The sequence below is a fragment of the Gavialis gangeticus genome, unplaced genomic scaffold, assembly GCF_001723915.1.
Source record: "Gavialis gangeticus isolate Ggan-Ray unplaced genomic scaffold, GavGan_comp1, whole genome shotgun sequence".
Taxonomy (NCBI): Eukaryota; Metazoa; Chordata; order Crocodylia; family Gavialidae; genus Gavialis; species Gavialis gangeticus.
The window spans coordinates 181,814,184-181,841,746 of record NW_017729032.1 but is presented as its reverse complement, the minus strand read 5'-3'; the positions used below and the strand labels follow the sequence as shown (position 1 = coordinate 181,841,746).

The 27,563-nt window shown below is 41.5% G+C and overlaps 1 protein-coding gene and 1 long non-coding RNA gene across 2 annotated transcripts in view; one reads left to right on the top strand and one right to left on the bottom strand.

Moving 5' to 3' along the window:
* ADGRG2 (adhesion G protein-coupled receptor G2) overlaps positions 1 to 17,276 on the top strand; it is a 141,045-nt gene extending 123,769 nt beyond the window's left edge. Inside the window, exons 23-33 of the mRNA XM_019524802.1 lie at positions 2,938 to 3,081; positions 3,312 to 3,434; positions 4,712 to 4,757; positions 4,864 to 4,967; positions 5,904 to 6,028; positions 8,877 to 9,145; positions 10,127 to 10,226; positions 11,709 to 11,992; positions 13,200 to 13,301; positions 13,990 to 14,142; positions 16,364 to 17,276. Coding sequence (XP_019380347.1) covers positions 2,938 to 3,081; positions 3,312 to 3,434; positions 4,712 to 4,757; positions 4,864 to 4,967; positions 5,904 to 6,028; positions 8,877 to 9,145; positions 10,127 to 10,226; positions 11,709 to 11,992; positions 13,200 to 13,301; positions 13,990 to 14,142; positions 16,364 to 16,548 — 1,635 coding nt within the window. The 3' untranslated portion in view covers positions 16,549 to 17,276. The remainder of the gene's footprint in view (positions 1 to 2,937; positions 3,082 to 3,311; positions 3,435 to 4,711; positions 4,758 to 4,863; positions 4,968 to 5,903; positions 6,029 to 8,876; positions 9,146 to 10,126; positions 10,227 to 11,708; positions 11,993 to 13,199; positions 13,302 to 13,989; positions 14,143 to 16,363) is intronic.
* An 885-nt stretch (positions 17,277 to 18,161) lies between these two features.
* LOC109302883 lies at positions 18,162 to 27,380 on the bottom strand. The gene is made up of 3 exons (XR_002098954.1): positions 27,310 to 27,380; positions 26,841 to 26,923; positions 18,162 to 19,078 (listed from the first exon to the last, which is right to left on the bottom strand). It is a non-coding gene; the product is annotated as an uncharacterized LOC109302883 (long non-coding RNA).
* Positions 27,381 to 27,563: the final 183 nt, after the last annotated feature.

Below are 27,563 nucleotides of genomic sequence, written 5' to 3'. Positions count from 1 at the left end.
TAATTTGCAGCCCTGGTAGGTTTTTTTGATATAAGGAGATCCCAGCGTCAAAAAAACCTGCGCCAGTAAAAAGCGGGGTGGTGTATGTGGTGGCAGCGTGTGCTGCCTGAAACTAGAGCCTAGCCAGCCAGAGCAACACTCCAGCTGCTGGCCAGGTTCCACATGCTTGGATCACCACCTCTGGAGCCCCAGGACCCTATGTAAGGCTGCTGGAGCCAGCCAGCCCAGGTGTTGAGCCCAGTGTCCCCTACCCCACCCAGAGCATTTTTCCCTGCATTAGCCCCACATGCAAGGGCGGGCATGGGAACAAAAAGCAGCAGCATGAATTTGTGCCAGTGCTTTATTCCCCACAGCAAACACATGTCTCTGATTGTGGGGTCGTGGCCAATGATTCTGGAAACTACTACCATATTCAGAAGTGATCAGGGTTGAAACACATTATTGTGGCATCATGGTGAGTCTGGCACTACTGCTGCCAGGCTGTATTGGTTCTCTGGATATAAAAATTTCATTTCCAGATTGGTCTCTTACACATTTCCTAAACTCTGAACTATTGCTTTTCTTTTTAAGTTTTACAACTACAAAATCTTAGCTACAATGGTTACCTGACCATGCAGGGGAGATCACTTTTACTCAAGTAAAATGTGGATGTGTCTACACATGCATTTTACTGCACAGTAGTCTAATTAGGCTGGTTTAGACTAATATACTGAGCCATCAGATAGTCCTGTTAGACACAAGTACTATCTAACGGTGCAGTAAATTACTGCTCTTAAATGTATATGTAGACAGTAACAGAATTGGCTGGGGCACAAGAGTGCTTCATTGTGGGGCTAGCCGGCAGGCAGCCTCCACCCTGAAGCACCCTCATGCCCCAGCCAGCTACTCCACAGCACGTGGAGTAATGTTGGAGCAGCCCTGGGCATTAATTGCACATGTATACATGTCCTGTGTCGCTTTAAAATGCACCACTAAAGTTTAGCTAAAACTTAAAATCCTGTTTGCCTGATGTTACAGATGTAAGACCTTGAAAAATCAAGATTAGAGTGTACTTAGTTTATTTGCCAAGTCGATGATGTCACCAGTACTATAAAGAAGGGAATGAAAATAGGTGTAGACATAAAAGAAATAATTTTTTTAGATTTTTTAAAAATTAATTTTGATGAAAGAGGGGCTTAAAACAGAGTTCTAATTGTGAAAACTCACAATTTTTGAGGAGTTCAAAACGTGAACACATTTTTATTCACACTTTACAGAAAGCGTTGAGGTTTAGAACAGACCAGTCAAAATCTTGGCTCTGCACCCCATCAGTGCAAGGGCTTCACCTCATCTCTGGACTATGATGTTATTCTGTCAGAAAACAATCTTCAGGCAGGGATAAGTGTTTTACATTTTGTCTAGGATACAGCACTAAATATCACTAAAGAACAAAGGCTATGGCTTTGTACAAACCATGTCAATATTGTTTCTTCTAAAATGGGTTTCCTTCTTTTCCCTCCCACTTTGAATGACCCCTTAAGTACTATACTGTTGCTAGCTCAAACACAGCCACATAGGATCCTACACTCTAACAAGGCTGTAGAGATATGCAGTAGCTCCAAAAACCAATGTTTGCAAAGCAGTGTTATTCTAGTTCTGATCCTCTGACTCCATCACCACATGAACTGTATGTGAATGCAGACCAGGGGTGTCCAACCTTTTTTGAATGTGGGGCCGGATCATGAACTTTTTATCACCCAATGGGCTGGCGAGCCATATTCAAAGACCTCACAGGAAGTGGTATCACATCAGGAAGTGATGTCACATGACCTTTGGCACCAATGAAGTTGCAGGAAGCGACAATGAAATGGGCCTAACCAGTTCACAACTCTCCCTCTATAGCATCCACCTCTGCCACTGTTCGGGACAGGACACTGAGCTAGATGGACCATGCAGCTGACCAAGCATGGCACTTTTTATGCTCTTATGTTCAGAAGCTTTAATGTTCTTTGGCTGAGCTTCCAAACTATGGCTGAGATTTGCAAACAGCAGTAGATAGGCATGTTACAAAGTTGGCATAAAAGATTTGGAGCCCTCTGAATCCCATTCATTTCAATGGAAGTTAGCCTTTTGACTCAGCTTTGAAAATCTCATCCCAAGGTGCCAACCAAATAAGTCAAAATATATTTTGCATTTCTATGTGGGGCTCTCCAAGCATTTTACAAATATTAAATGAATCTCAGGATGAGCCCAGCCGGAGCAGCAGGGGCTTAGCTGCACTTTCCCCCTACCTGCACTGGTCAGTCCCAAGTGGCACATGGCTCTGCCGCTGCCTCTGCTGGCTGGTGCCAACCTGGGCAGGTCTGTCCCATCCAGAGCAGCATGCGGCTGAAGCCAGGTTCCCACATGCTGCTAGGGACTGGAGGAGCCCAGCCGGGTCAGCACCGGAGTCGTGTGCCGCTTGGGACTGACCGGCGCAGGTAGGGGGAAAATACAGCTCAGCCCCTGCTGCTCCGGCCAGGCTCATCCCATCCCAAGCTTCCATTAGGAAGCTGCTGAGGGGTTGGGGGAAGGACAAGCAATGGGAATGAAAGTAAACAGTGTTTACTTTCATTTCCCATTGCAGCACCGTGGGCCTCAGAAAACGGCTTGGTGGGCCACATGGCAGCCCACAGGCCATATGTTGGACAAGCCTGATCCAGACTCTTGGCTGAATTCAGGGTTTTAGGCAAGATGCACTCTTTCCAGGACTGCAGTAAATTACTACACTTCTGTCCTGGAGCAAGAGGGGAGCAAGGCAACAATTAAGACTAAGTTATGATTCCTTCCTAATGATATCCCTGGGGTGGCATTGGTATATGCTACTGTATATGTAGCCCTTATAGAGTTAAGCCTAAAACACAATCTAGATTTTCCCTAACAATTCAAGTTATAGTACCTTTTGTATTACATTTTCAGATTACTCTAGGCATTCAAGCACCTACAAACAATGTTGGAGCAATTACGCTTCCTTCATCATTACTCATGGACTTACCTTCTGAAGAGACTGATCTGGCTTCTAGAATTATATTCAATTTTTATGAAAAGACAACTGTATTCCAGGTAACTTTCTGTTGCACTATCAGTGGGAAATGGGAGATTGTCCATCATGTTCTTAAATTCAGTGGTTAGCACTAATTACAAATGCTGGAGTAAATTAGCGCAGTTTTTTGCAGGAAAAAAATTATTTAAAAATTTTTACTAGATAACAGAAGATGTGTGTATGTACAGTTGTATTTACAACTTGTTCTCCTTTAATAATTTTAAAATCAGTTACCTTTTTGTTGCCTCAGGATCCATCACTTGAGAATCTATCTCTAATCAGCAAGGTCATATCATCCAGTGTGGCTAACCTCACAGTTAACAACTTGAAGGCAAATGTTACTGTCACTCTACAGAACACCAGGCCTTATCAGGTATGGCTTATATTTGGCCAGTATAAAAATGATATTTTACTGATTCTAGAATTGTTCAATATTCTGCTGCTTTTGCTTTACTTTTTTGAGACTTTGGACACTTCTCATGTTCACATCATCTGTATAACTAATATTATTTCTCATTAACTACTGATTACAGTCAATAATAATAATAGCACTCTGTGCTGCTTCCAACATAACTAATTTCTAGCCTGTCAGCATCATTTTATGTGGTTTCCCTACAAGAGTGGGGTTGAGGCACTGCCAGTATTTTCACACTAAAGTTCCATATTCTTTAAACTACATTTGATTCTACAGATACTCCTGAGTAACTTTTACTTAAGTAAGTAATCCCATGGAGGCCATGAGTAAAATTTGAAAGAGGGGGACAGAGGAGGGTAAGATAATACTTAGGTTATGAGCAAATAGGAAAGATTATAATAAAACCTCAAACTTCTGCAGTCAATAAAGCAACAAAACAGTACACAGTGGGTGCCTCTGCATGTGCAATTAATATGAGTCAATAAATTCTGGAGTTTATTGCTCCCAGGCGCACTGTTTGAACATGCACCTTGGAGCAATAAACTCCAGAGCAATAAACCATGGAGTTTATTGCCATTTGAACATATGCCTGGAGCATAGCATGTTGAATCAGGTTGGAGTAGTCCTGGCTGGTAGGGGGCCTAGGGGTGAGCCTCCCAGCCTTGGGCTGCTCCTCCCCAGCTCAATGTACTGCGTAGGGGCTGGCAGCCCCTGCATTGAATCACCCTTGTGACCCATCCAGACGGGGCAGTGTCTACACATGTGCTGCCGTGGAGTTTTTTACTCTGCAGTTGAATAGTACTTGTATTTATAAGTACTGTTCCGTTGTAGAGTAAACTAATTTACTCCAGCCTAATAGGGACAGAGGTTACAGCACTCTGTAACTCTGTGTTAACTGCTGAGACAGTTACAGCACAGCTAATTAACCTACTGTGCAGTAAATGTCTCATGTAGATGCACCCAGTTAGAAAAATCCCCTCTTGCTACCACTAGCATAACCAACGTACATGACCTGAAGGCAATAGTTCTACCTTCCATCTAGCCCAAGTTGAGTTTGTGTATTTCTCCATTGGTTTGGGGATATTCCTCAGTATATTTTAACATGAAACAAGGTTTTTTCCCCGTAAGTTGTGTAGCATTGCTGTACTTACTCGTGTCCATTTTTTAAATAAACATAACCGCCTTGTTCATTAATTTGTAGTTTATTAAAATCTCATTTTCCCCCTCCAAAACAGGATAATTTAACAGTTAGATGTGCATTTTGGGACTTTCATAAAAATGGTAAGTATTTGATAATACCTTTCCTAAGTGTCATACTTGGGTTAACTCTTTATTAACATATTAAGAAATACTTTTATCAGTAATAAGTTGCTCTTGTCTTAAACAGGTGGTCAAGGAGGTTGGTCATCTGAAGGCTGCATGGTCAAAGAAAGGACACCAAATGAAACAGTCTGTTCATGCAACCACCTTACAAGCTTTGCAGTATTGCTGGTAATGATTTATAGACTACATTCCAGCACGGTGCACTTTTATCCTGCTTCAGCAAAACACTCAATCCTGTGTTTAACTTTAAGCAAATAAGTTTCCAGTTAGCAGGGTTCATATGAGCAGTTGCATTCACTTTAGTTAGACTACTTGCACTCCTAAAGTTGAGTACATGTAACTATTTTGCTAGACTAGGGATGTGAATATTTCCATTGAAATCAAAAGCAGTTGTAGTCATTACTGAAATTTTAGGCAGTGATTATTCTGCAGGGAAGAAAGTAGGGATGAATTAAACTAATCACATACTATATTTAAAGGAATGCCTTGAGGTCAGATTTGCTGCCAGGTTTAGTATTTGTTAACAGTCACTGGCTGCATCTACACATACAATTAATGCAACATGATAAACTCCAGAGCATTTGCTCCAAAATACATTGCTCCTGGGCATGCTGTCTACATTTGTGCCTGGGACAGCAGCACATTTTGCTGGGGTGGAACAACCCTGGGTTGGCAGCAGGCTCTAGGTGGCAGCAGTGGGGGGGTGGGGCTGGCTTGGTCACAAGAGTGCCCAACCTGGAGAGCCATGTGGATGACTCCCCAAGCTTATTGTCAGAGCAGGGCTACTCTGCCCTGGCTCAGTACTGCTGTCCTGGTCACTGTCCACACATGTGTTACATTACAGCAAAAAGCTCTGCTGTAAAATAGTCCCATCCCCAACAGTACTGTCTTATGGCAGAGTTAATTTACTGCACGCTAATACCAGTACACGTGTAGACAGTGATGCTTTAGTGTGGAACTAATTAGTCAACTTTACTGCAAAGTGTACATGTAGATGCACCCAGTTTTTGCAAAATCCAATATGAACAGATTTGCTTCAATGAGTTTTAAAAATATTTCAGTAGAATTAGTATTGCTTAAAGATAATTTCTGTTTTCTTTTTAGGACCTGTCTAGAAATACTACTTTATCTGCAAAACAAGAACTGGTCCTGACTTTTATTAGCTACATAGGTTGTGGCCTTTCTGCAGTTTTTCTGTCCATTACTCTCGTGACCTATGTAGCCTTTGAGTAAGTATATTCCCAGTTATGTTTATATTACAAACTTGATCATGTTTGTTTGTAACCATCATGGCTAAGGATGACTAGGTACATCTATATGTGACTCTACCTCACCATAGCAATGTCCTATAGCAACATAGCAACCACGGGCAAAAACCATGATGATGCAGCTACATCACTGAAGCAATGCACTCCCCCTTTATAGTGCATCACTATGGTAAAGTAGTGCCTAAAAATAACCAGGTGCAGCGCGCACAAGCACAGGAAGTACTAAATGATGGCACAGTAACAATGGCATCATAGCAGCATGTGTGGACGTGCCCACTGAGTCCTTTCCAGTAGACACTATTTCAACAATATTAGCACAAGACAAAAAGGGTCCATTTGAGGACAGTGTCAAGATTTGGTTTGAACAAGAACAGTACTTTCATTTACAAAATAATTATAGTGAAGCTATGGATAGCTGGAATCTAAGACAATTAATTGGAAAGCATTACTGTAAGCTGCCATCATAACAGCAGAATGTACAAAGACATTTATATTTTATCTTATTTTAAAAAAAAGAGAAACACAGTTCCAAACCAACAACATGTTGTTGAAATGTTTTGCTTTTGTGAAGTTATCCTATTTACTTGGATCCAAGACAGAGTCTTCCCCCCTCCCCCCACTTAACAGAGGGGAAATGTCCCTCATCTTGAATTCAAGTTCAAGATTGCGGGGACAGAGGGATGGGGAGAAGGCATCTGCTGTTCCTCCAGTCCCAACCCAGGGTCAGGGCTGGGGTCAAAGCTGCAGCTGCTGACTGCCTCCTGCTGCCTCTGCCTCCTACACATGCCCCTGACTCTGCCTCCACCGCTGCTTACCACCTGCACCCCTACCACATGCCTCCCAGCCACTGCTTTCCCTGCTGCAGCAGTGGGGGTGACAAATCAGAGATGAACCTCCAATAATGAGATTCTATACATGGAAAAGTATAACAAATTTATAAATTACCCATGTATAGAATGTAACTATTGGAGGGTTGTCTTAAGTTCAAAGTTGTCAGTTTAATAGTTTTCACTATACATTGTCAGAAAATTTAATTAGGTTTCTGGTTGTCACAGGGCAGGGCGCAGGAGCGGCTGTGATCCCCCTAGCACCCCTACCGTGCCAAGTCGCCCCCCTAGCACCCTCTTCTTGCCTGCCACATCTTTGATGTCCTATAGTATTATTAATGAGAGGCTGCCTTTCCTGGGGTCCCCTGGACGCGGTGCTGAGCTTATCCTGCCCCCTTTGTCTTATGTGCAGTGTTCTGGTGCACTCTGCTTTATAGGCTATACGTGTCTCCTACCTCCCCTATAGCACGCCCCAAGCCTCACAGTTGTACCAGACGTTCTTATGTCTCTGTGCGCCTTAAGTATGCACCTCCTTTACCAGGACCTCTCTGATGAAGGCCCTCTCTGAGTTCCCTAATATGTACGCACCCTCTCCGGGCTCTGTCCCGCGCGCTCGCCCTGCCCTCTCCGGGCTTTTACACTGGCCCTCACCTGTCTCTGGGGCCTACTCGTGTGATCGCCTTTCTTCAGGCTCTTGATCACGCGCTCACCCCACCGCAGGCCTCCACCTTTGCACTCGCCCTACTCCAAGCTTTTATGCTGGCCCTCGCCCCTCTCTGGGGCTTCTTAGTAGGCTTCCCCCCCTCCTTTGGGCCTTATGCCTCGCGATCTTCACGTTCTCACCCACGTTGGGTCTTGCTCGTGCTTCCCTCGCCCTCTCTGGGGCTTGGCCCGCAGTGCCAGCTCTGGCATCCGAATGCTGGGCCCTCTCAGGGCACCCAGGAACCCCCCACTCCACTGGGGAGCTCCTAATGAGGCCACCTCCATCCCCTACAGCCTCACCCGGTCCTCCGGTATAATGTAAACAAACACAACCATGAGCCAACTGGCTCTAACTCAACTCTAAGCCAACCCAGCTGTAACCCCAGAATGAGCCTTGTGGCTACAACATACAACCACCGCCACCCTGGCCCTCTTCCAGTACCTCCCTGCCAGGGTTCTCTCAGCCCCACATCATCATCATCATCATCATCATCATCATCATCAGGCAGGCAGGCAGGCAGGCAGGCAGGCAGGCTGCTCTGCTCTGCTCTGCTCTGCTCTGCTCTGCTCTGCTCTGCTCTGCTCCTACACCTCAGGCTACCAAAAGGGAACTGACCCTGGCCTCAGCCTTCTCTGTTTATAAAGGCCAGGCCCTGCCCCCTGGCAGTCAGCTGACCCAATCTGTTGCCTAAGCAAGCTTCAGCTGTGCTGCCCTGCTGATTGGCAGCCAAGCCCTATTACCAATACTAGTAGCAGGCACCCTAGTGTCCTGCTACACTAGTCTTGGTTATTTAGCCCTTACATTTTGAGAGAGAATATCTAGGCATGATTTGTGAGACTCATTCTACTTTCCTACAAGCCTCCCGTTAGGTTATTATTTTCCCTGTTAAGAAGTCCAGTGAAAAGACTCAGACCCATTCTAGCCCATTAATCCTAGATAATTTATTTATGTATGGCCAAGGTAAGTTGTCCAGTAATGCCAAACCTAACATGCAAAGTAGAAAAGTATGGATTAAAATATTAAAACAGATGTCAAACAAAGGTAACTGGAAGTTAAGAGATTGTAAATATATGAATAAAAATTTAGAATCTGGAAGTAACAAGCATATCAGGTCATCATTCATTCATTCATAAATTCTTTGTAACCATATGTGTTAAAACATGTAGTTTGTAATAGTCTGCATTAAGCACAAAGGAAAACTGAGTCAGTCTTGGATCTAAAATCTTATCCACAGAAGGATGAAAGCTGGTATCATATCATTAATTTATTTGCTTTTCAGGAAACTCCGGAGAGACTACCCTTCCAAAATCCTCATTCAGCTCTGTGCTGCATTACTCCTGCTGAATCTAGTTTTCCTCCTTGATTCATGGATTGCTTTATATAATGTACGAGGCCTGTGCATCACAGTAGCTGTGTTCCTTCATTATTTTCTTTTGGTTTCCTTCACTTGGATGGGTCTTGAAGCTTTCCACATGTACTTGGCCCTCGTGAAAGTATTTAATACATACATACGGAAATATATCCTTAAGTTCTGCATTGTTGGCTGGGGTATGTATATTTTTTCTGGTTTGGGAATCTAAAATAAAATTGTCCTTTTCCCAAATTACTTAGGTGAATGAAAGCCTATTTGAAAGTAGCAATTAAGCAACTTTAGGATATCTATTGCCCTCTGGTAGTCTTATGTGCGTGGTGTCAAGTAAATTATCAACTGAATCCTCCCTACTCCTGCAGTTGCTGAATTTGTTGCAGCATTTTTCAGACTGTAAACTTGTTGGAATATGTACTGTATACTGTGGGTACTATTGCAGTTCAGAAGAATAATACTTATTCCTCTGAAACAATTTTAACAGCTGTTTAGCATTTCATTATGTATGTGCTTTCTTCCATATCCAACCCTGAATGCAGAGGGCACCATTTTTATTGGGAAAATAATTAAAAATGTGACAATGTTGACTTCATATTCCACCTCTGGGCTACCTCTAATAAAAGGCAACAAAATCCTTACTGCTTAAAGGATGTGAAAACCTAGAGCCAGAATCACCTCTCTTTTCCCTTAAAGTATACCATGAGTGAAATCATTGAAATCAATAGACATACATTGGTTCAAAACATATTTAAATGAAAGCAAAATCAATCTTAAACTTGTAATACTGCACAAGATGTTAAATCCATGTGGCTAAATTGCTTTCAGTTATAACAGAATATAATTAAATTAAGTCACATAGAATGTGTTGTCTTGTTTAGAAAGATTAAACTGAAAGGGCATGCAAGTATGTATATTTTATTTTACAAAATAAGCTCTCAGGTTTACTGTGATCATATAGTTCTTTCTTTGAATCCCAGGTTCCTTTTGATTTGTAAAAAAAATTGGCAACATAGTACTCAAGTCAACTGATATAACAACTTTAGAAAACTAACTCTAGGTTTCTTAGGACAATATATTAGCTTTAGCTCCTCATACCACTTTCATTTGGAATGAAACACTGTTTTCACTATTTTCGTATGTGTTTGGTATTCATAATCTTTTAGGTGTACCAGCAGTTATTGTAGCCATTGTATTGGCTATAACACCAGATAACTATGGGCTTGGATCATATGGAAAATTTCCAAATGGCACACCAGATGAATTGTAAGTCAAGCAAGAAATATTTCAAAAGTGATCATTAATGGAATGCTTTTCTCTAATGGAAGCGTGTGTATGCAAAAGAGTGAGCATCCTTCCTGGGAGGAGTACTTATGGGGAAAACAAAATCTCCGCAAAATAGATTGAGGTTATGCTATCTTGAACTTGTCAGGTTCTTGTCTGGGTCACAAAAAAGCCAAACCCCAAAACACAGCCATGGAATTAGAGTGGTAAAGAAAAGAAGGGAGAGAGAGAGAGAGAAAAAAGGAAGTGGAGAAAGAATATGTATAAAAAACATACCTGAGTTTAAAAATCACAACCCAAAAGTACAAAGAAAGCCTAAACTAGTCAATTGCATATGTGTAAAATCTCTAAAAATTGAAATAATAGTTAAGACCACTGTTAAAACTCAGGTAGGTACCTTGAACTCTTGAATATGAAAATCTCATGATGAATTATTTTCAGTAAAATGTAGTCTTGCCTAATGACATTGTTTACCAGGGGGCTGGTTTTGTTTAATATATTCATCAACAGTCTGGAAGATGAGATGGAGTGCACCCCCAGGAAGTTTGCAGATTACACTAGACTGGGGGGAATAGTAGATATGCTGGAGAGTAGGGCTAGGATTCAGAGAAACCTAGACAAACTGGAGGATTGGATTAAAAGAAACCTCATGAAGAACAAGTGTGAAGTCCTGCATTTAGAATAGAATAATCCCATGCACCAGTACAGGCTGGGGACTGCCTGGCTAAGCAGCAGCTCTGCAGAAAAGCACCTGGGGTTTACAGTGGACAAAAAGCTGAACAAGAGCTAATAGTGCGCTCTTGTTGTGAAGAAGTCTAACACCATACTGAGCTGCATCAGTAGGAGTGTTGCCAGCAGGTCAAGGGAAGTGATTATTCCCCTCTATTCAGCACTGGGGAGGCCACATTTGAAGTACTGTGTCCAGTTTTGTGCCTCCCACTACAGGAAGGATGTGGACAAATTGGAAAGAGTTGACTGGAGGCAACAAAAATGTTTAGAGGGGTGGGGAACATGACTTATGAGGAGAGGCTGAGGGAACTGGACTTATTTAGTATGAGGGGATTTAATAGTAGATTTCAGCTACCTGAAGGGTGGCTACAAGGAGGATGGACCTAAACAGTTCTCAGTGGTGGCGGACGACAGGACAAGGAACAATGGTTTCAAGTTGCAGCAAGAAAAGTTTAGGTTAGATATTAAGAAAAGCTTTCTCTCTAGGGAGGGTAGTAAAGCACTGGAACAGGCTATCCAGAGGTGATGGAATCTCTGTCCTTAGAAGTTTTTAAGACCTGGGTAGACAAAGCACTGGTTGCAATGATATAGTTGAGGATGGTTTTGCATTGAGCCAGGGGTTGGACTAGATGACCTGCTGAGGTCCCCTTCAACCCTAATTTTCGATGAGTTTCTGATTTCCGTTGCTGGTAATGAATGACTAACAGTCTTTTCTCCCTGGTTCCTATATCCTAGCTGCTGGATTAACAGTTCCATTGCCTTCTACATTACTGTTGTGGGGTACTTCTGCATGATATTCTTGTTGAACATGAGCATGTTCATAGTGGTGCTGATCCAACTTTGTCGAATCAAAAAGAAAAAGCAACTTGGTACTCAAAGAAAAACCAGTATTCAGGATCTGAGGAGTGTTGCTGGCCTCACATTCTTATTGGGAATTACCTGGGGATTTGCCTTTTTTGCATGGGGGCCAGTGAATCTTATATTTATGTATCTCTTTGCCATCTTTAACACCTTGCAAGGTAAGTTTATCATTCATTTTACAGCCTTTGATATAAAATATAGGCAATCTGGTGTTTTAAAGATGTATTTCCTTTCAGTGCTTAACAGCCATATATACCAAAATTACATCTTTCCTGTGAGCTGACATTGTTTGTTATTTTTGCTTTTAAAGCAAATGTATGTAAAAACAGACACCTTATAAAGTAACAGTCCACTTTTCTGATTAATTAGTACTAATGATTAGTTAACACACTGATGGAAATTGATGGATGTGAATGGAAGATCCACTCAGTCATAAGTACTACAGAAACGAAGTTTTATTTGGTCATGGAGGATACCATTACTCCTGCCTGCCCCCCTGCCCGTCACCTAAGCAGGGAATGCTGGCTGTCAAGGGGTGCACCAGTGCTCTCAGGGGGTGCAGGTGCACCCCCTACACATCACCAATGTTTGGAGGTGCCTTAATTCTCTGCTTGCTTAAGTTTCCACCTCTAAAATTCCCACAGCACCTAAACTTCTGATGCTGAATGTTCTTACAAACACCCAAGTCCTGATGACACAGTATGGCTCAGTACTTAATTCTCAGACAGATTCACAAACTAGGTATTCCTTGATCTTTCTTGTCTGTTGCCATGTCCAGTAGGCATTCGTGAATCAGGCCTCTCAGAAACTAGCCTATCACCCTACCCCTCCCACCTTATATCCCAGGGTCTTGTCTGTAAATGTTATTGGTTACATCACAAGGAGACCCAGCAATGTTAACCTAAAATTAAAAGAGAGAATGGTTCTACAAGTTATGCCGAGGAAGTCAAAGATATTCAGCCAGCTGGGATTTTATCATACTTTGTGTTAGATACCTTATCACTAAAACAACATTGTCATTTTTATCTCACTGAAGGTTTGAGAACATTGCGGTTCCTCAAGTTATTTCCTTGTTATTTGAAAATAGGGTACCTAATATACTTTGTATTTTTGGTTATCTTTAAAATCCTTACATATGTGTATCTGACACATATCTTTCATATACATTGAAAAAAACTTTTCAGATACTAGCCAAAGTTCAGTATTCAGACTATATATGTTTCTGCCAAATAAGATAAATATTTTATTGAAAACCAGCTTGACATCTGAAGAAAGAGAAAAATGATACATTCATTGAAAAAGTGATGAATCAGCAAAAAGTATGGATCTTTGAAATATTCCTCCTGATATCTGTTGCTTTTGCAGGCTTCTTCATTTTTATATTCTACTGTGTTGCAAAGGAAAATGTCCGCAAACAGTGGAGACGATATCTGTGTTGTGGGAAATTCAGGCTGGCTGAAAATTCTGGTAAATATAAATACCATAATCCATTCAGTAAATAGAGTCAGTATTAGGTCTCTGTTTTTCTTAGTAAATATTTTTGTTCAATAAATAGCAGAACTAAATTTCCAGAAATACATTGTCCCCTTAAAGCATTATTTGTTTGATGCACAGATACTACAATTAATTTAATTCTGTTACACTGCTGTATAAGATTCATAGTTTTAATGAGATGCTGCATTAGTGGAAGGGTGAACCCTCTGGAAAGAGCCTTTTATATGACTGTGACCTAAATTAAACCTTAAGATCTACTTCTGCTCTCAAAGTCAATGGTAGTTTTACCAATAATTTTTAGTAGAAGCAGAGCAGGGAGTAGGCCTTCCTAATCATCTTTTTGTGTTCTTTAATTGTGCCATTATTGTCCTCTAATAATTACACACATCTTTTATACATTTTAAAATTAGAGGGTAAAATACTTTATTGCAATTACTGGTAATCTTTAATCTAGCTTACAGTCACAAAAGTATGATTTATGACCTTAAGGTATTTCAAAGGAGAAAAATAGACATAGACATTTCCTAACAACATAGTTTTCTATCTAATATACTAAAAGGATCCTTGCAATAATTTAACTTAAAACTGTATTGTTAACTGTAGTCTTGTATTTGTGCCTAGATATACTGCAATATTTTCTGTATGATTTATTTTACCATAGACTGGAGTAGAACTGCCACTAATGGTTTGAAGAAGCAGACTGTAAACCAGGGAGTATCCAGCTCTTCAAATTCCTTGCAATCAAACAGTAACTCCACTAATTCTACCACACTGCTAATGAATAATGATTACTCAGTACATGCAAATAGCAATGGTACGTGTTTCAAAATTTCCTTTCTCAAACTGGATCCTCTTATTTTAAAACAGCATTATGTTCTGTTATCGTTATTTAAAGTGGATAGTAAATCACCTATTTATGAATACAGGATCAAAAAGTTTTAATGTAGTCTTATTAACATAAAATACTTTAATGTATCCAATTTAAATTAATATAAAAATACATGTGAATTGGTGATGTATATGCAAAATCAATTAATCGATTAAATGAGATAGTCAACAGCAGTTCAGGCCATGCTTGTCAGGCAATGATATAACTGGTTTTGGAAAACTTAAATATACACATACACACTTACATTTTTATATTTTAAGTTGTCCACATCCAGTCATATCATTGGCTGATATATATATATATAAGTTTTCCACATCCAGTTATATTGTTGCTTATATATAGTAAAAGCTGTTATCAACAGGGATCCAGGTTTTCTCTGATAAAAAAAATTGCAAATTTTCTGATTAAACCCCTCAAAATTCATGTTTTTCCTTTATTAAAATAAAACACCTATATTATATTTATATTATATTATATATAGAGAGGTATCAGTTGAGAAAAATGTTTTATTGATATATTTATGATTTAAAAGCAATTTGGAAGCCTACCTGTGCCTGAATCAGTATAATAAAATAAATTCTAAATACCTATAATTCTTGGTGTTGGATTTTGGGGTTTTTATCATGGAAAATCAGAGCTCCCCTTGCTCCTTTCACTCACCAGGACACGGGTCCAGCTGCGTGTGTGGCTCCCCTCCATCCCCCCACTGCTTTGTGGCACTGAGCAGCCCTGATATGTCAGTGCCCTGCCCATGCCATTGCCCCTTACTCCCAAGCCACAGCCCCGCAGCTATGCTGGTGCTTCTCACTCCCCACCCACAGGCTCCCAGCCCTGCCCTCCGCCTCACTCCCATTCACAGCCCCCTGGGCCTCACTCCCCACCCCCCCAGCCCTGCCTGAGGGGGCCCCCAGCTGCCAGGGCTCTGGGGCCAGGAACCTGGGTCCACAGCCCACTGCCCCTTGCAGCAGTGCTCAAGCCCCGACTGCTACATGTGGGAGGTGGCCGGTGTGGCAGAGTGGAGTGAGGAGCCCGGCTCCCCATCCTCCATGGACGGCATAACTGAAGCAGAGCCCACTGCCCCCATTGGGGAGCAGATGAGGCCTTCCTGCTCTAATCCTCATGCACTGCCCCAAGCTGGGCAGCAGCCCACACCCTGCTCAACTCCCTCCTTCTCTCACTATGGGGACCTCAATCCACCCCCCAGCACCACAACTTCCTGCGAGGAGCTGCTGTCCAGGCTGCCTGGCTGCCTTGTGCGTGTGTATGTGCACACATGCACATGGTGCCCTCTGCCTGATTGCCCTCCTCCCACTTTCCCCAGCCCCATGATACTGCCAGCCTGCAAGGGGAAACCCACCATTTCCCATGTTTTTCTCCTTAAAATGAGAAAATCTGGGGTTTACCGCATTTTGCCATGTCAAACAGAAAACCTGGATCCATGGTTATCACTTACTCAAGAAAATAATAGTTGCAGAGGAAAGAAATGTGATGATGTCCAATATAAAAACAGTTTAGAAAACCATATAGGAGTTTTTTCTCCCCTTAATGTGCGAAGGCTATATCCAAAGAACACCAGCTATCACTAACAGGATGCTTACAGGTAAACCTCTCATGTGGAGGAGGAGAGCAAGGAAGGGAAAGTGTAAGAATAGCTCACTGAAGAGGTCCTACTCAGAGAGCTGCTTCGATATTTCAAGTTAGTCTAAATAAAAAAAATGCAAAAACTTTGCTTTGAAGCATTTGCTTTGTCCTGTTACATTACAGTATCGCTCATTGTGGTGCAAAACATTTGGTTCACTTTTGTTTGTGCTTTGGATTTAGATATCAATGTTAAAGTTAAAGTACATCAACTGTTGTTTGACTAATAGGAGAAATGGGTATTAGAGAAAGGGGCTAACTGTGTAAGTTGGGCTAGAAGGCCTTTACACAGTCTGGGCAAAATTCTGTTCTTAGATACTTGCATTCCCTAATTAATTTAAAAAAATCCTATTTAAAAACCATGGTAAGGAGAAGAATTGTGAAATGCACTCTAGACCAACACGGCTACAATCAACAACTGTGAAACTCACTATACTGATTGAAAATGTTAAGTACCGCCAGGGACTTTTCATTCTGAGTTCTCTTTGACTTGTTTTCATTTTTGCAGGCCATCTCCCCAGCGAGAAGAATGGTGTTTCTTTCAATGTACAGAATGGTGATGTGCGTCTTCATGATTTTTCAGGAAAACAGCTTGTATTTTATGAGAAGGATGAAACAGACAACAAAAACAGCCGTATCTCACTCAGAAGGACTTCAAAGAGGGGAAGCCTACATTTTATTGAGAGAATGTGATGATTTTCAAAAGCACATTGTTTTACAGAGTGAAGTACAGATAACTTTAACTGATTTACATAATGTGAGAAGATCAGAAACTGATTTTATTTAATATATGGTACTGAAGCTTCAAGGCAGCCATAACTTGGATTTACAAGGACAGTTATTTAAAAATCAGTGCTACATTTTGACAAGGTACTTCAGATGCTGCATTTTAAGTGGCATAATTTCCAGTTTAATTCTTTCTTGTTTTTTAAAGATTTAAAGACAAGTTTGATTTTTAGACTGACTTTGTCAGTATAACTATGATAATATACCTGAATACAATACATAGTAATATTGTACAAATGTAGGTAAGCACAAGCTAAACTTAAGAAGATCTTAAGTTTTCTCTCAACATGTTAATTACTACTTCAACCTTTTTATAGGTTAGAGTTGCTAACTTTATAACAATGTATATAAGCAGAACAATATCTGCCTTTCAGTGTCTGAATGCTATTTTTAATATTTATTTCTTGGAATATAAAATGAAATATTCCTTTTGTATAGAAAAATAATTGATATTTGTTTTAACTTTGTTCTAGTTCAGAATGTTGGTAAAGTTAATTAGTTCAATTAACTTCCTATTTTATCCTATCTTATATCTTTAGAGATAATTTGTTCAGTATGTGAAATACTTTACAGTGGTTAAAGTGTAAAGACATTCATGAGACAGAACAATAAATAGGAATGCTGTCACAGCTGAACCACTGGCTGCCTGTTTCTGAGAATACAGAGGGTGGGGATCTTCTCAAAGTAAAATGCTTTGCAAGGAGTGATGTTATAAAATAGGCAATAGGCTATTGGATGTATAGCTAGAGTAAAATCCTGGCCTTATTGAAATTGATAGGAATTTTGCTATTGGTTTCAGTGGGGTCAAGTTTTCCCCCTTACTGAGCGCTGCAGAGATAAATACACTGCCATTTTTCAGCTGCAATGTTTAATAGAAAAGTAGAATATTCATTTTTTTAAAAGAAAAAATAATGGTAAGAAAAAAATTCTAACTCCTATTCTTGAGCGGCCACAACAATTGTCTGTTTCATTAATTAATTTTCATAAAATGTCAATTCCTGAGCTATAATGAGTATTTCTACTTGATTTTTGTTCTGTGTTTTATTAACCAAATCTTAAGGGCCTTATTCAGTACCTACTCAGGCCAAACTTCCCTCAACTTTCAGCTTGATAAAGATATAGATGCATTTGGGGAGGCCTCTGGTCAGGGGGTGCAAGAACTTCCACCAGTTAGTTTCCATAGTAGTCCCTCTAAAAGGGATCGCTCAGACTATGTCCACAGAGCACAACATAGTGTCACACAGAGATAATTGCACTAATGCCAAAAGGGTCTCAGCAAGATGTATTAGCTTGGGCTGAGCAGTATGCTAGTGCAGCTATACTACTTCAGTACCCTAGTGGGCTTGTTCAGAGCTGGCTCTGAACATCTGTCTCTACATGGCATTACACTGTGGTCATTCTGGCTTTCTTTAAAGGAACAGCAGATATTGTACATTCTTGGAAGGCAGCTCACTGTGAGCAGTCTTGAAGCAATCCCGTAAGTGCTGTTGAGCACTGGCATCACCAGATTTGAGGATCTGTTTGCCCTGCCACAATTGAACCTTACCATTCTCATAAGGGTCCAGCCCTTCTGTGTTTTTTATGCAATAAATGCATTCTGTTTGTCATCCTGCCCCTAATACTAACCTAAATAAATTTTTGCAGCAACTGTTTGAAGTATTTGTTTAATTTATTCACAAAGTTTGTAACTGCATATTGGCCACATGTAAATGATGAAGATACCAAAATACAACACTAATAATCCTTGATGGATTTCCATGAATGCTTTTTTCATTTGGGTAGTTGCCTTTTCACTGTTTCTTATACATTTATTTAATTGTCTAGTATTTATGTTTTCAAATGTCAAAAATAAAAAAATTATAGTAATATGCATATGACGTAGAACTTTTTCACAACTTCAAATTGCAGATTTATCTATCCACTCACAATTCTTAAAACAATGGGATTTAAAATAAATATTCTTTTCAGGGAAATGCTATCATGCTATCTTCTAATTAACACACATTGGAGCAGATGTCCAGCACGTGTATAGGTGTCCATGATGATCTCCCCAGTTCCACCAACAGTAACAATGTAGTTTACTCAAAAACTTCTGGTAATCAGGATTTGGAATGGATTTGAAAAGCTGTCCACCAAGGTCATCTTGCTTGGCAGTTCTTCCAAATTGAACAAAAGTAATTCTCCCCTTTGATAGTTATGTCTGCACAATTCCAAAGAAAAACTGCTTTTTATTCAGGTTAGCATTATAATGCCCAGAAATAACCCTACTTGTTTTGTCCTAAACTACTTTTTCTCTTGGAAAAAAAAGTCAGGTGGCTATGGTGGAGGTAAAAATATTTGCCTCTGCTGCCACAGCACAAAGTAGGGGAAAGGTAACTGCTTGAAAGCCTAGCTGAAGATACTGCAACTCATTAGTTGCCTGAGCAGGAGAGAAGGCCTGCAGTGGAAAACAAACAAGAGAGTTTTTAGTTCTGTAGTAATAAATGGATGACTGCCACAAAATTATTTAACATCTATACTGTTGTACCTTTGCAGCTGCGTGATATATTATATTGCTCAAAAATGAAAAGACTCCTTGCTTAATGCTGAATATGCCCCTTGAGTCAAGAATTCATACGCCTGAGTCAGGAATTCCTAAAATGCTATTAATTGTCCTGGTATTCTTACGATGCGTGCTTTAAAATATATAGATGTATGCAACTAAGCCAATACAGTGCTGGATTAAGAACCGAGAAACAGCAGAGCACAAACTTGCAACTACACTTTTAACCTTATAATTTTATCAATATACCAAAACATTCAGATGGGTCAGTGCTGTTACATGTTAACATTTAGCAGCTGCTGTACATAAATGTAGTAGATCAGTAGGAACAAAGCCATCAGATCTGTACTTGAAACTACTAGGCTGGGACCTTATCAGAGAAAGTGCCTGGTTGTTAATAAACGGAACTCTCTTCTTCTTTTGTTGTGTAAAACTAATAGGGGCAGTAGTTTGCCATGCTCCTTCCAGCTTGTGTCTCAAAGCATAACTGAACAGCAGCCTGGCATATAATGCAAGGATATCTAAGCTAGTTTTTAAAATAATCTAGCTGTGGTACTGGAAACCGTCCATGAGTGACAGCATGGAACGTAGCAGGAGCTGAGTCTGCAGTGAAAACATTCCATTATGTTAAGTATATGACAGCTACTAGTGACATTTATGTGCACGCAGCATGTGAAGACACTGTCACATGGGTCTTGCCTGCCGGGTAGACACAGAAGCATTGAGTTCAGCACAAAGTTCCAAAACCCTGTAAGTACTTGGGTGGTCAGGCTGTATTAAGCTACTACAGTGTCACACCTAGTTCAAAAACACCTATGCAAGACTTCATCATTAGGTTTAGGAAACAATGGGACCAACTGGCACCATCCCACTCATCAGATCTGCTCCCTCTAAGAATCACTATACTGCTCCATTACAGCTCCAAGGAGTGCTGTGGTGAGACATGTCATAGGTTTCTGTAAGCGCTACATCCAGAATTGAAAGCTGTAGAGCTGTCTGAAGTAGAGTGCTCCAGCTAGGGTAACTAGCTTTGCTACTTCAAGAGCTAGTTAGGGCATTTCTGCACGGGGCTGCCTTGCATGGTGTAGCAATGCACCAAGTCTATGCTACTTCAAGTCTTGTCTTCTGATGTGTGTGACAAAGAAATCAATGTGTACTATCTCTATTCTCATTAGCATGATAGTAGGGATTCTCAACCAGGGTGTAGCAGGACCACTGAGAACAGAGTAACCCTGAGTATTCAAACTGTTAGGTGTGCAAGCACCAATATATGATTCATAAGACAAAACCAGAGATTTCAAATAGAACTCCATTCTCCTCTCTTCTTGAAGACCCCCGAGGTAGGGGAGAGCACCACCTCCCTTGGAAGCCCATTCCAGATTCTGGAAACCCTTACTGTGAAGAAGTTCTTCCTAATGTCCAACCTAAATTTGCTCTCCATCAGTTTGTGACCATTGTTCCAAGTTACTCCAGGGGGTGTCCTAGTAAATAGAGCATCTTCTATTCCCCTGATAAATTTATAGGCAGGCACAAGATCACCTCTCAGCCTTCTCTTGAGAGGGCTGAAGAAATCTAGGTCCCTCAGTCTCTCCTTGTAGGGCCTTGCCTGCAGGCCTTTGACCATCCAAGTGGACCTCCTCTAAACCCTCTCAAACTTATCCGCATCCCTCTTTAGGAAGTTCAGTGCCCAAAACTGGATGCAGTACTCCAACTGCGGCCTGACCAGTGCCGCATAGAGGCGAAGCATACCCTCCCTAGACCTGTTCATCATGCATCTGCTAATTCATGATAAAGTGCAGTTATCCTTGTTGATCACTTAGTCACATTGATGACTCATGTTCATCTTAGAGTCAGTTATGACTCCAAGATCCCTTTCCACTGCTGAGAAGGTCATCCCCCAGCCTGTAAGTGTGTTGGTGGTTCTTTTTGCCTAGGTGCAGCACTTTGCACTTGTCTTTGTTGAACTGCACCCTATTTCGTTCTGTCCATTTTTCCAACCTGTCCAGATCTGCCTGGATCCGTTTCCTACCCTCTGGTGTGTTAACTTTGCCCCATAATTTGGTATCATCTGTGAACTTGGACAAGGGTGTAGAAAGCACCCTGTCCCAGTCACAGATGAAGACACTGAATAGCACCGGTCTAAGGACCAAGCCTTGCATGGCTCCACTGCCCACATATTTCCAGGTTGATATCAACCTGTCTACCACCACTCTCTGGGTGTGACTGCCCAACCCAATTTGCCACCCATCTGACCATGTAATCATCTACATCACAGCCTGTCAGTTTTTTTATGAGAACAGAATGAGCTACTATATCGAAGGCCTTCTTAAAGTCTAGGTAGATGACAACTACCTCGACTCCTGCATCTAAGCATTTTGTGACTTGGTCATAAAAAGAAACAAGCTTAGTCAGGCAGGATCTACCTGCAATGAATCCATGCTGATTTCCTTTCAGCATTATTTCCCCTGCTGGGCTCCCACAAATGTGATCTTTAATGATTTTTTCCAGAGTTTTCCCAAGGATAGAGGTAAGACTAACTAGCCTATAGTTTCCTGGTTCCTCCCTCCTCCCCTTCTTGAAAATAGGGACCGCATTGGCCATTTTACAGTCCTCTGGGGCCTGACCAGAGCACCATGAGTGCTCGAACAGCCATGCCAGTGGCTCTGCTATAGCACTGGCCAATTCCTTCAGCACCCTTGGATGATGTTTATCCAGGCCTGCTGATCTGAACACATCCAGCTCCTCCAAGTGCCCCTTCACTAAGGCTGCACCAACAGTTGCTGGGCTGGTGTCCCTCCTGTGTCTATGTATGATCCAACTGGGAGATTTTTCTTGGCCTGTGTCTAGGAATACAGATGCAAAGAACTCACTGCTCTGACCCCCCTCTCTGTCACCAGGTGCCCTAGTTTGTCCTATAGGGGTCCTATGCTACCCAGTGCCTTCCTTTTGCTCCCTATATACCTGAAGAACTTTTTGTTGTCCTTAATTTTTGTCGCCAGCCTAAGTTGTAATCCTGCTTTGGCCTTCCTAACTGATTCCCTGCAAGTGTGAGTCAGGGAGGTATACTCCTCCTTGGTAGCTACCCCCTGTGGAAACAGGGGGCAGCTACCAAGGAGGAGTATACCTCCCTGGTTTCTTGGCCCTTTTGCCCCCTTTTATGCGCAATGGGATTGTCTCCTTCTGTGCCCATAGGATCACTCCCTTGAGGAACGACCACCCTTTCTGGACCCCCATTTCGCCAATGCTCTTGAGCTTTAACACCTCACTAACTAATCTCCTGAGCACACTGAAGTTAGCCTTTCTGAAGTCTAGCACTTCAGCCCTGCTGGCTACTTTACCCACCCTTTGCCGGATAGTGAATTCAATCAATCGATGGTCACTATCCCCTAGCTTACCTTGCACCTGCAGATTCCTCACCAGGTCATCCCCTGTAGCTAACACCAAGTCCAGCAAGGTATTACCCCTAGTGGGGTCGTATACCTCCTGTGTTAGGTGGAGGCCCTGTATGCAGGTGAAGAACTTACGTGAGCAGTTAGATTTGGCTGACTGCTTCTCCCAGCAGATGTCAGGGTAGTTTAGGTCACCCATGACAACCATATCTCTTGACTCTACGGCCTCTGAGAGCTGTCTGGAGAATTCCAGGTCTAGCTCATCCTCCTGGTGTGGAGGTCTATAGTAGACCCCCACTACCAAGTCCCTTTCCCCCGATCCCCTTGTATCCTGACCCACAGTACCTCGGTTGGCCCTCCTCTGATCCCATCTTGATTAAAGAGGATGTATATTGTTCCTTAACATGGAGAGCAACACCCCCACCTTTCTCCCCACTCTATCCCATCTGTACAACCTGTAACCCTCAATGTCTACTGCCCAACCGTGAGTAGAGTCCCACCAGGTTTCAGTAAGTCCAACCAGTTACTCCATACAAATAAGAAACCATTCTGACCTGTTGTGGTCTTTCTGAGTTCTTTGCAACTGAAGAGTTACTCTTTTTCCTTGCTCAAAAAGCAAGTGATAGCTATGAGTTGGCATATTCTGCTTTGAATCAAGAGGTATGCCTTGAGTTTAATGAGGAGTGCCTTGAGTCAAAAGGTTGAGAACCACTGCACTACAGAGTTTGTTCCAGTACCTGGGAATGAGCTGGACTCTGTGTCCCACATGATCCCCTGAATAGGTACCTAAATTTCGACCTCAGGGTTCTGGCTATTGTCTGTTTCCCATCCTGGACTGTCTATGGCAATGCTTTTGTGGAACAAAGGTTGAATTTACTGATCTCAATTTCCCTCTCTTTTCTGCAATTGCTGTCAGTCACACAGGCCATATGATAAGCATGTCAGAAAATATGATAAAATGAAGCCTTATCAGTATTATTAAGATTCCACAGACTAATCCCTCAGTGATGTGGATGTTGTGCCTTCAAACATTTTGCAAGTTCCCTTGTGTGCTTAAACATCCACCCACACTGACAGCTGCTTTTTGTTTTAGTAAGGGCACTGTATGGAGGGGAAGAAACTGTAAGATTTCACGGCTCCACGTGTGCATGTATAGTTCAGATGCCCTTATTTGAAATGGTAGTTCCCCTCGGAGTTATTTTCCCTTTTTCCTCCATGCACTGAGCACATTAACATGGATGCATTGTTGGGCGATACTAGGTAAAACCACCGATTTAATAGACCTACACCTGTTAAAAATGCCTGTTAAAATGAGAGTAGAGTAATGGAGTGGTGAATCCAGTCAAAACTGCACATTTATATTGTCCCATTACACACGCAATTACTAGTTACAAAAACAACAGTTTCACTTGTGAACTGATTCGATGTATCTATCTCCTCATTAGTCACCTAAAAATAAAAGTTGAAGGAAGAAATAGCAACAATCTCAAAATTTCTGGTGTCTGTGCCATATCATTCTTAACGTGTTTTTCAGGTTGAACAACAGCCTGTCTTCAAGTAAATACCCTTCTCTTTGTGAATAGCATGGTATAGAATGAAATCAAAGAGGATTTCTAAAATCTCATATGATTTTGACAATTTGTGTTTACTTTTGCATATTTCAGCTTAGAGACAGTGGAAGTAGATTTTTCACCTTCACTTTTGTTTCTGATTGGGAAATTCACTGTGAACTGTTCTTGCATGTTTACCTTCTGCTTCAATATTTAAGGTCCTAATCTTGCAAACTGCCCCCAGTGCCAGGCTGACTTCAGCAGAGCTCTGTGTAAGCACAGGTGCTTGTAAGAGCATGACCTAATTCACAAACACTAGGGAAAAGTTTAAAAAGTTCATTGGAATTTTTTTAATAAACATGTTGTGGAAACATTTCAGTATTCGTCTTGGACTCTGTAAGTGCCGATATTTACTAAAGGTAAATTTGAAATTAAATTTTGCCTTAAATGGCCACATCCCTGGATGCCACTCCTCTAGGCATTTACACTCTCACTAAACTTTATTATATAGAAATACAGGAGCCTTGCATATGAGAAAAGGATCATTTGTATCACTGAGTACAGTTCCCCTAAATCACAGGCAACCATTTAACAGCTATTAAGTCCAGGAGAGTCCAGAAGAACATTTATTCCAGCCTTCTTACCCACCCACAACAGAAGCTACAAAACACCTTCCAACATCTTATAACCAGAGGAAAACTTTTAGTACAAAAGACCTGAAGCCTCAAAGGTTATCATGCACCCTAGAAAGAGAGCAAGAGCAGGCCCTGCCAAGGCATTGGTCTGAATTTGTTAGGTGAAATATGTCCAGGTGATCCTAAGTGGTGGAATATACTCCACACCACCAAAGCAGGCAAAAAACCAACATCAGTCCCTACTAATCTAACATGAGAGAAAACTAATTCCTAACTCTTAAGTGTATTAGCTGGGCACCTGAGAGGTTTCTTGGTGCCAATCAGAGCAACCTACCGTCTCTAGCTGTGGCTAACCTAATCCTAGATGCTTCAGAGGAAAATTTAAAATAAAATAAAACAAACAAAAAGGAACCAGAAACCAATTTAAGAATGCAGATAACCATCAAAAAGTGTGAACTACAGGATTAATTAAATGCAGCATAAATATTGTCTGACAAGTGTTGTAAGCATACTGACAGCTCCAAAGAGAGGGATGAACAGAAAGGATCATCACAACTACCTGGCCCAGCCTTCCTCACTTGTGCACACAAGCCAAAGAACATCCTACAGTCTAAAGACTAGAGCATGTCTGTGAAAAGTCATCAAAATTGCTTCAAAGACCCCAATGCTCAACCTTCCATGTTACCAGAAAACTGCATCTGTAATTCGCATCAAGCTCCATGCTCCACCTCTGGATTCTGCTCTGCATTATCAGCAAGCTCAGGAAACCATCATTCAACACCAGTCCCACATGCGAAGAACTACATGCAGCAATTGCATCTCCTTTGAACCCTCTCTTAGGGATACCAGTGAATCGAAGTCTGGTATCACAAGGTTTAATTTCCAACTCCAGAAGTTTCCCAGGTTCTGTCATGAAACAATTTAGGGTCCTTGCCTCCACTACACTGGCTGGGTTGTTTCTCTTTTTTGATATGTGAATTTTTTTTTTCTGATTTCTCTCTAAAAGTATTCTTGACCAATTTATTCCTATTAGGTTTTGTAGCAGCATTATCCTTTATAGTAGATAGCTGTTCTCTTTCCCTGGAATGCACTTGCATTCCATGTATACATAGAGTAATCACATGTCCTATTAACCTGCATTTTGCAAAGTTAAAAAAGCCAAGCTCTTTTAATATCCTCTTATAAAAAAAAGTTATCCATTTCTTCATTACTGGGAGAATTTGAGCACACATAATCAGGACTGTACCCAAAATTGTAAATGTCTTCATCAATGCCTTGTACAGAGTTTCTGGCTAAATTTACTTTAACCGATCTTTTCTAGGAATTAGCTTTTCTCACAGCAACATCACACTGGTGGCTCATGGTCATTTTATACTCAACCAATAGACCCAGATCCTTCTTCTCCTCTGTTGCCACAAATTTATGAGCCCCCAAATTCTATCAAAAGTTATCCATATTAGTCCCTTAGGCATGACTTTGCAGTTTGTACCATTTAATATCCTCCTGCTTCTATTGCTCCACTCTACAGTATCATCTAATGCAAGAGTTCTCAACCTTTTTCTTTTCGAGCCCCACCCTCCTTAGCATGCTGTAAGAACTCCATGGCCATGTGCAGGAGAGGAGTGGCCTGGATTCCTGGCTCCATATGCACAGCACCTGGTACAGTGGGTGGGGATCCCCGGGGTGGAGAGCAGCAGGAGCACAGAGCCTTGCTCATCCAGCCACATTACCACCCACAAGATGGAGCCTCCCCACAGATGGCAGCAGAGGGGCTGGCTGGGGCATGAAGGTCAGGTTTCTGCCCTGCAGGCTTCCTCCTCATGGCTGGATTGAAATTGCACCCTGTGGTCACTGTCTATACATGTGTTTACTATAGGATAGTACTTGTCCCCTACAGCCCTATGCTACATACCATAAAGTAAATTAGCTTACTGCACCCTAATTCCAGCACACATGTAGATGGTGATATTTTAATGTGGAGCTAATTAGTCAACTCAGCAGTAAAGCGCGCATGTAGATATGCCCTATACGTACCAAGGTCACCAGGGACAGTAGTAAACAGGATGAATTTCAAGACAGATACCTGGAGTAATATCAGTGGTAACTTCTCCATCCTCATGACTCCCTTTTCAATATAACTCACTGCAATTTCTCCATTACAGAGATCTGTACAGGAATAGATGATAGGTAGATCTCTGTATAGATAGATCTATATATACATAGAGCTGTGGAGAGATAGATTTGTATAGGAATAGATGATAGATCTGTATATAGCTAGAGAGCTGTGGAGACAGAAATCTGTATATAGATAGATCTGCAGAGTTAGATTTGTATGTAGATCTGTATAGGGAGAGAGAAATACAGGTGGATTTGTAGATAGATAAATCTGTATATACCGGTGACAGGTCTGTATACAGATCTGCAGGTAGGCCTAGAGATAGATGTGTAGAGAGGCAGAGATATACAAAGACAGATCAGTGGATAGATGACAGATCTGTAAATGGAGATCTCTCTCTCTCTCCAGACCTCTCTATATCACCAGACCTACCTACCTGTCTACATGCAGACCTAGCTGTAACTACCTCCGCACAGACCCATCTCTGCACCCACAGACCTCTTCCCCGCCCCGCCCGCGCTGAGCACGGGGGAGGCACCCGGGCGGCGCAAGAGTCGGCTGCAACGGGTCCTAGCAGCTCGATACAGCAGGGACATTTTTCAAGGGACTTTGAAATAAAAAACAAAAAAAACACCCCAAACCCACTTTCCTAATAGGAGCGTTTTTCCCAGCCTGCTACCGCTTTTTTTT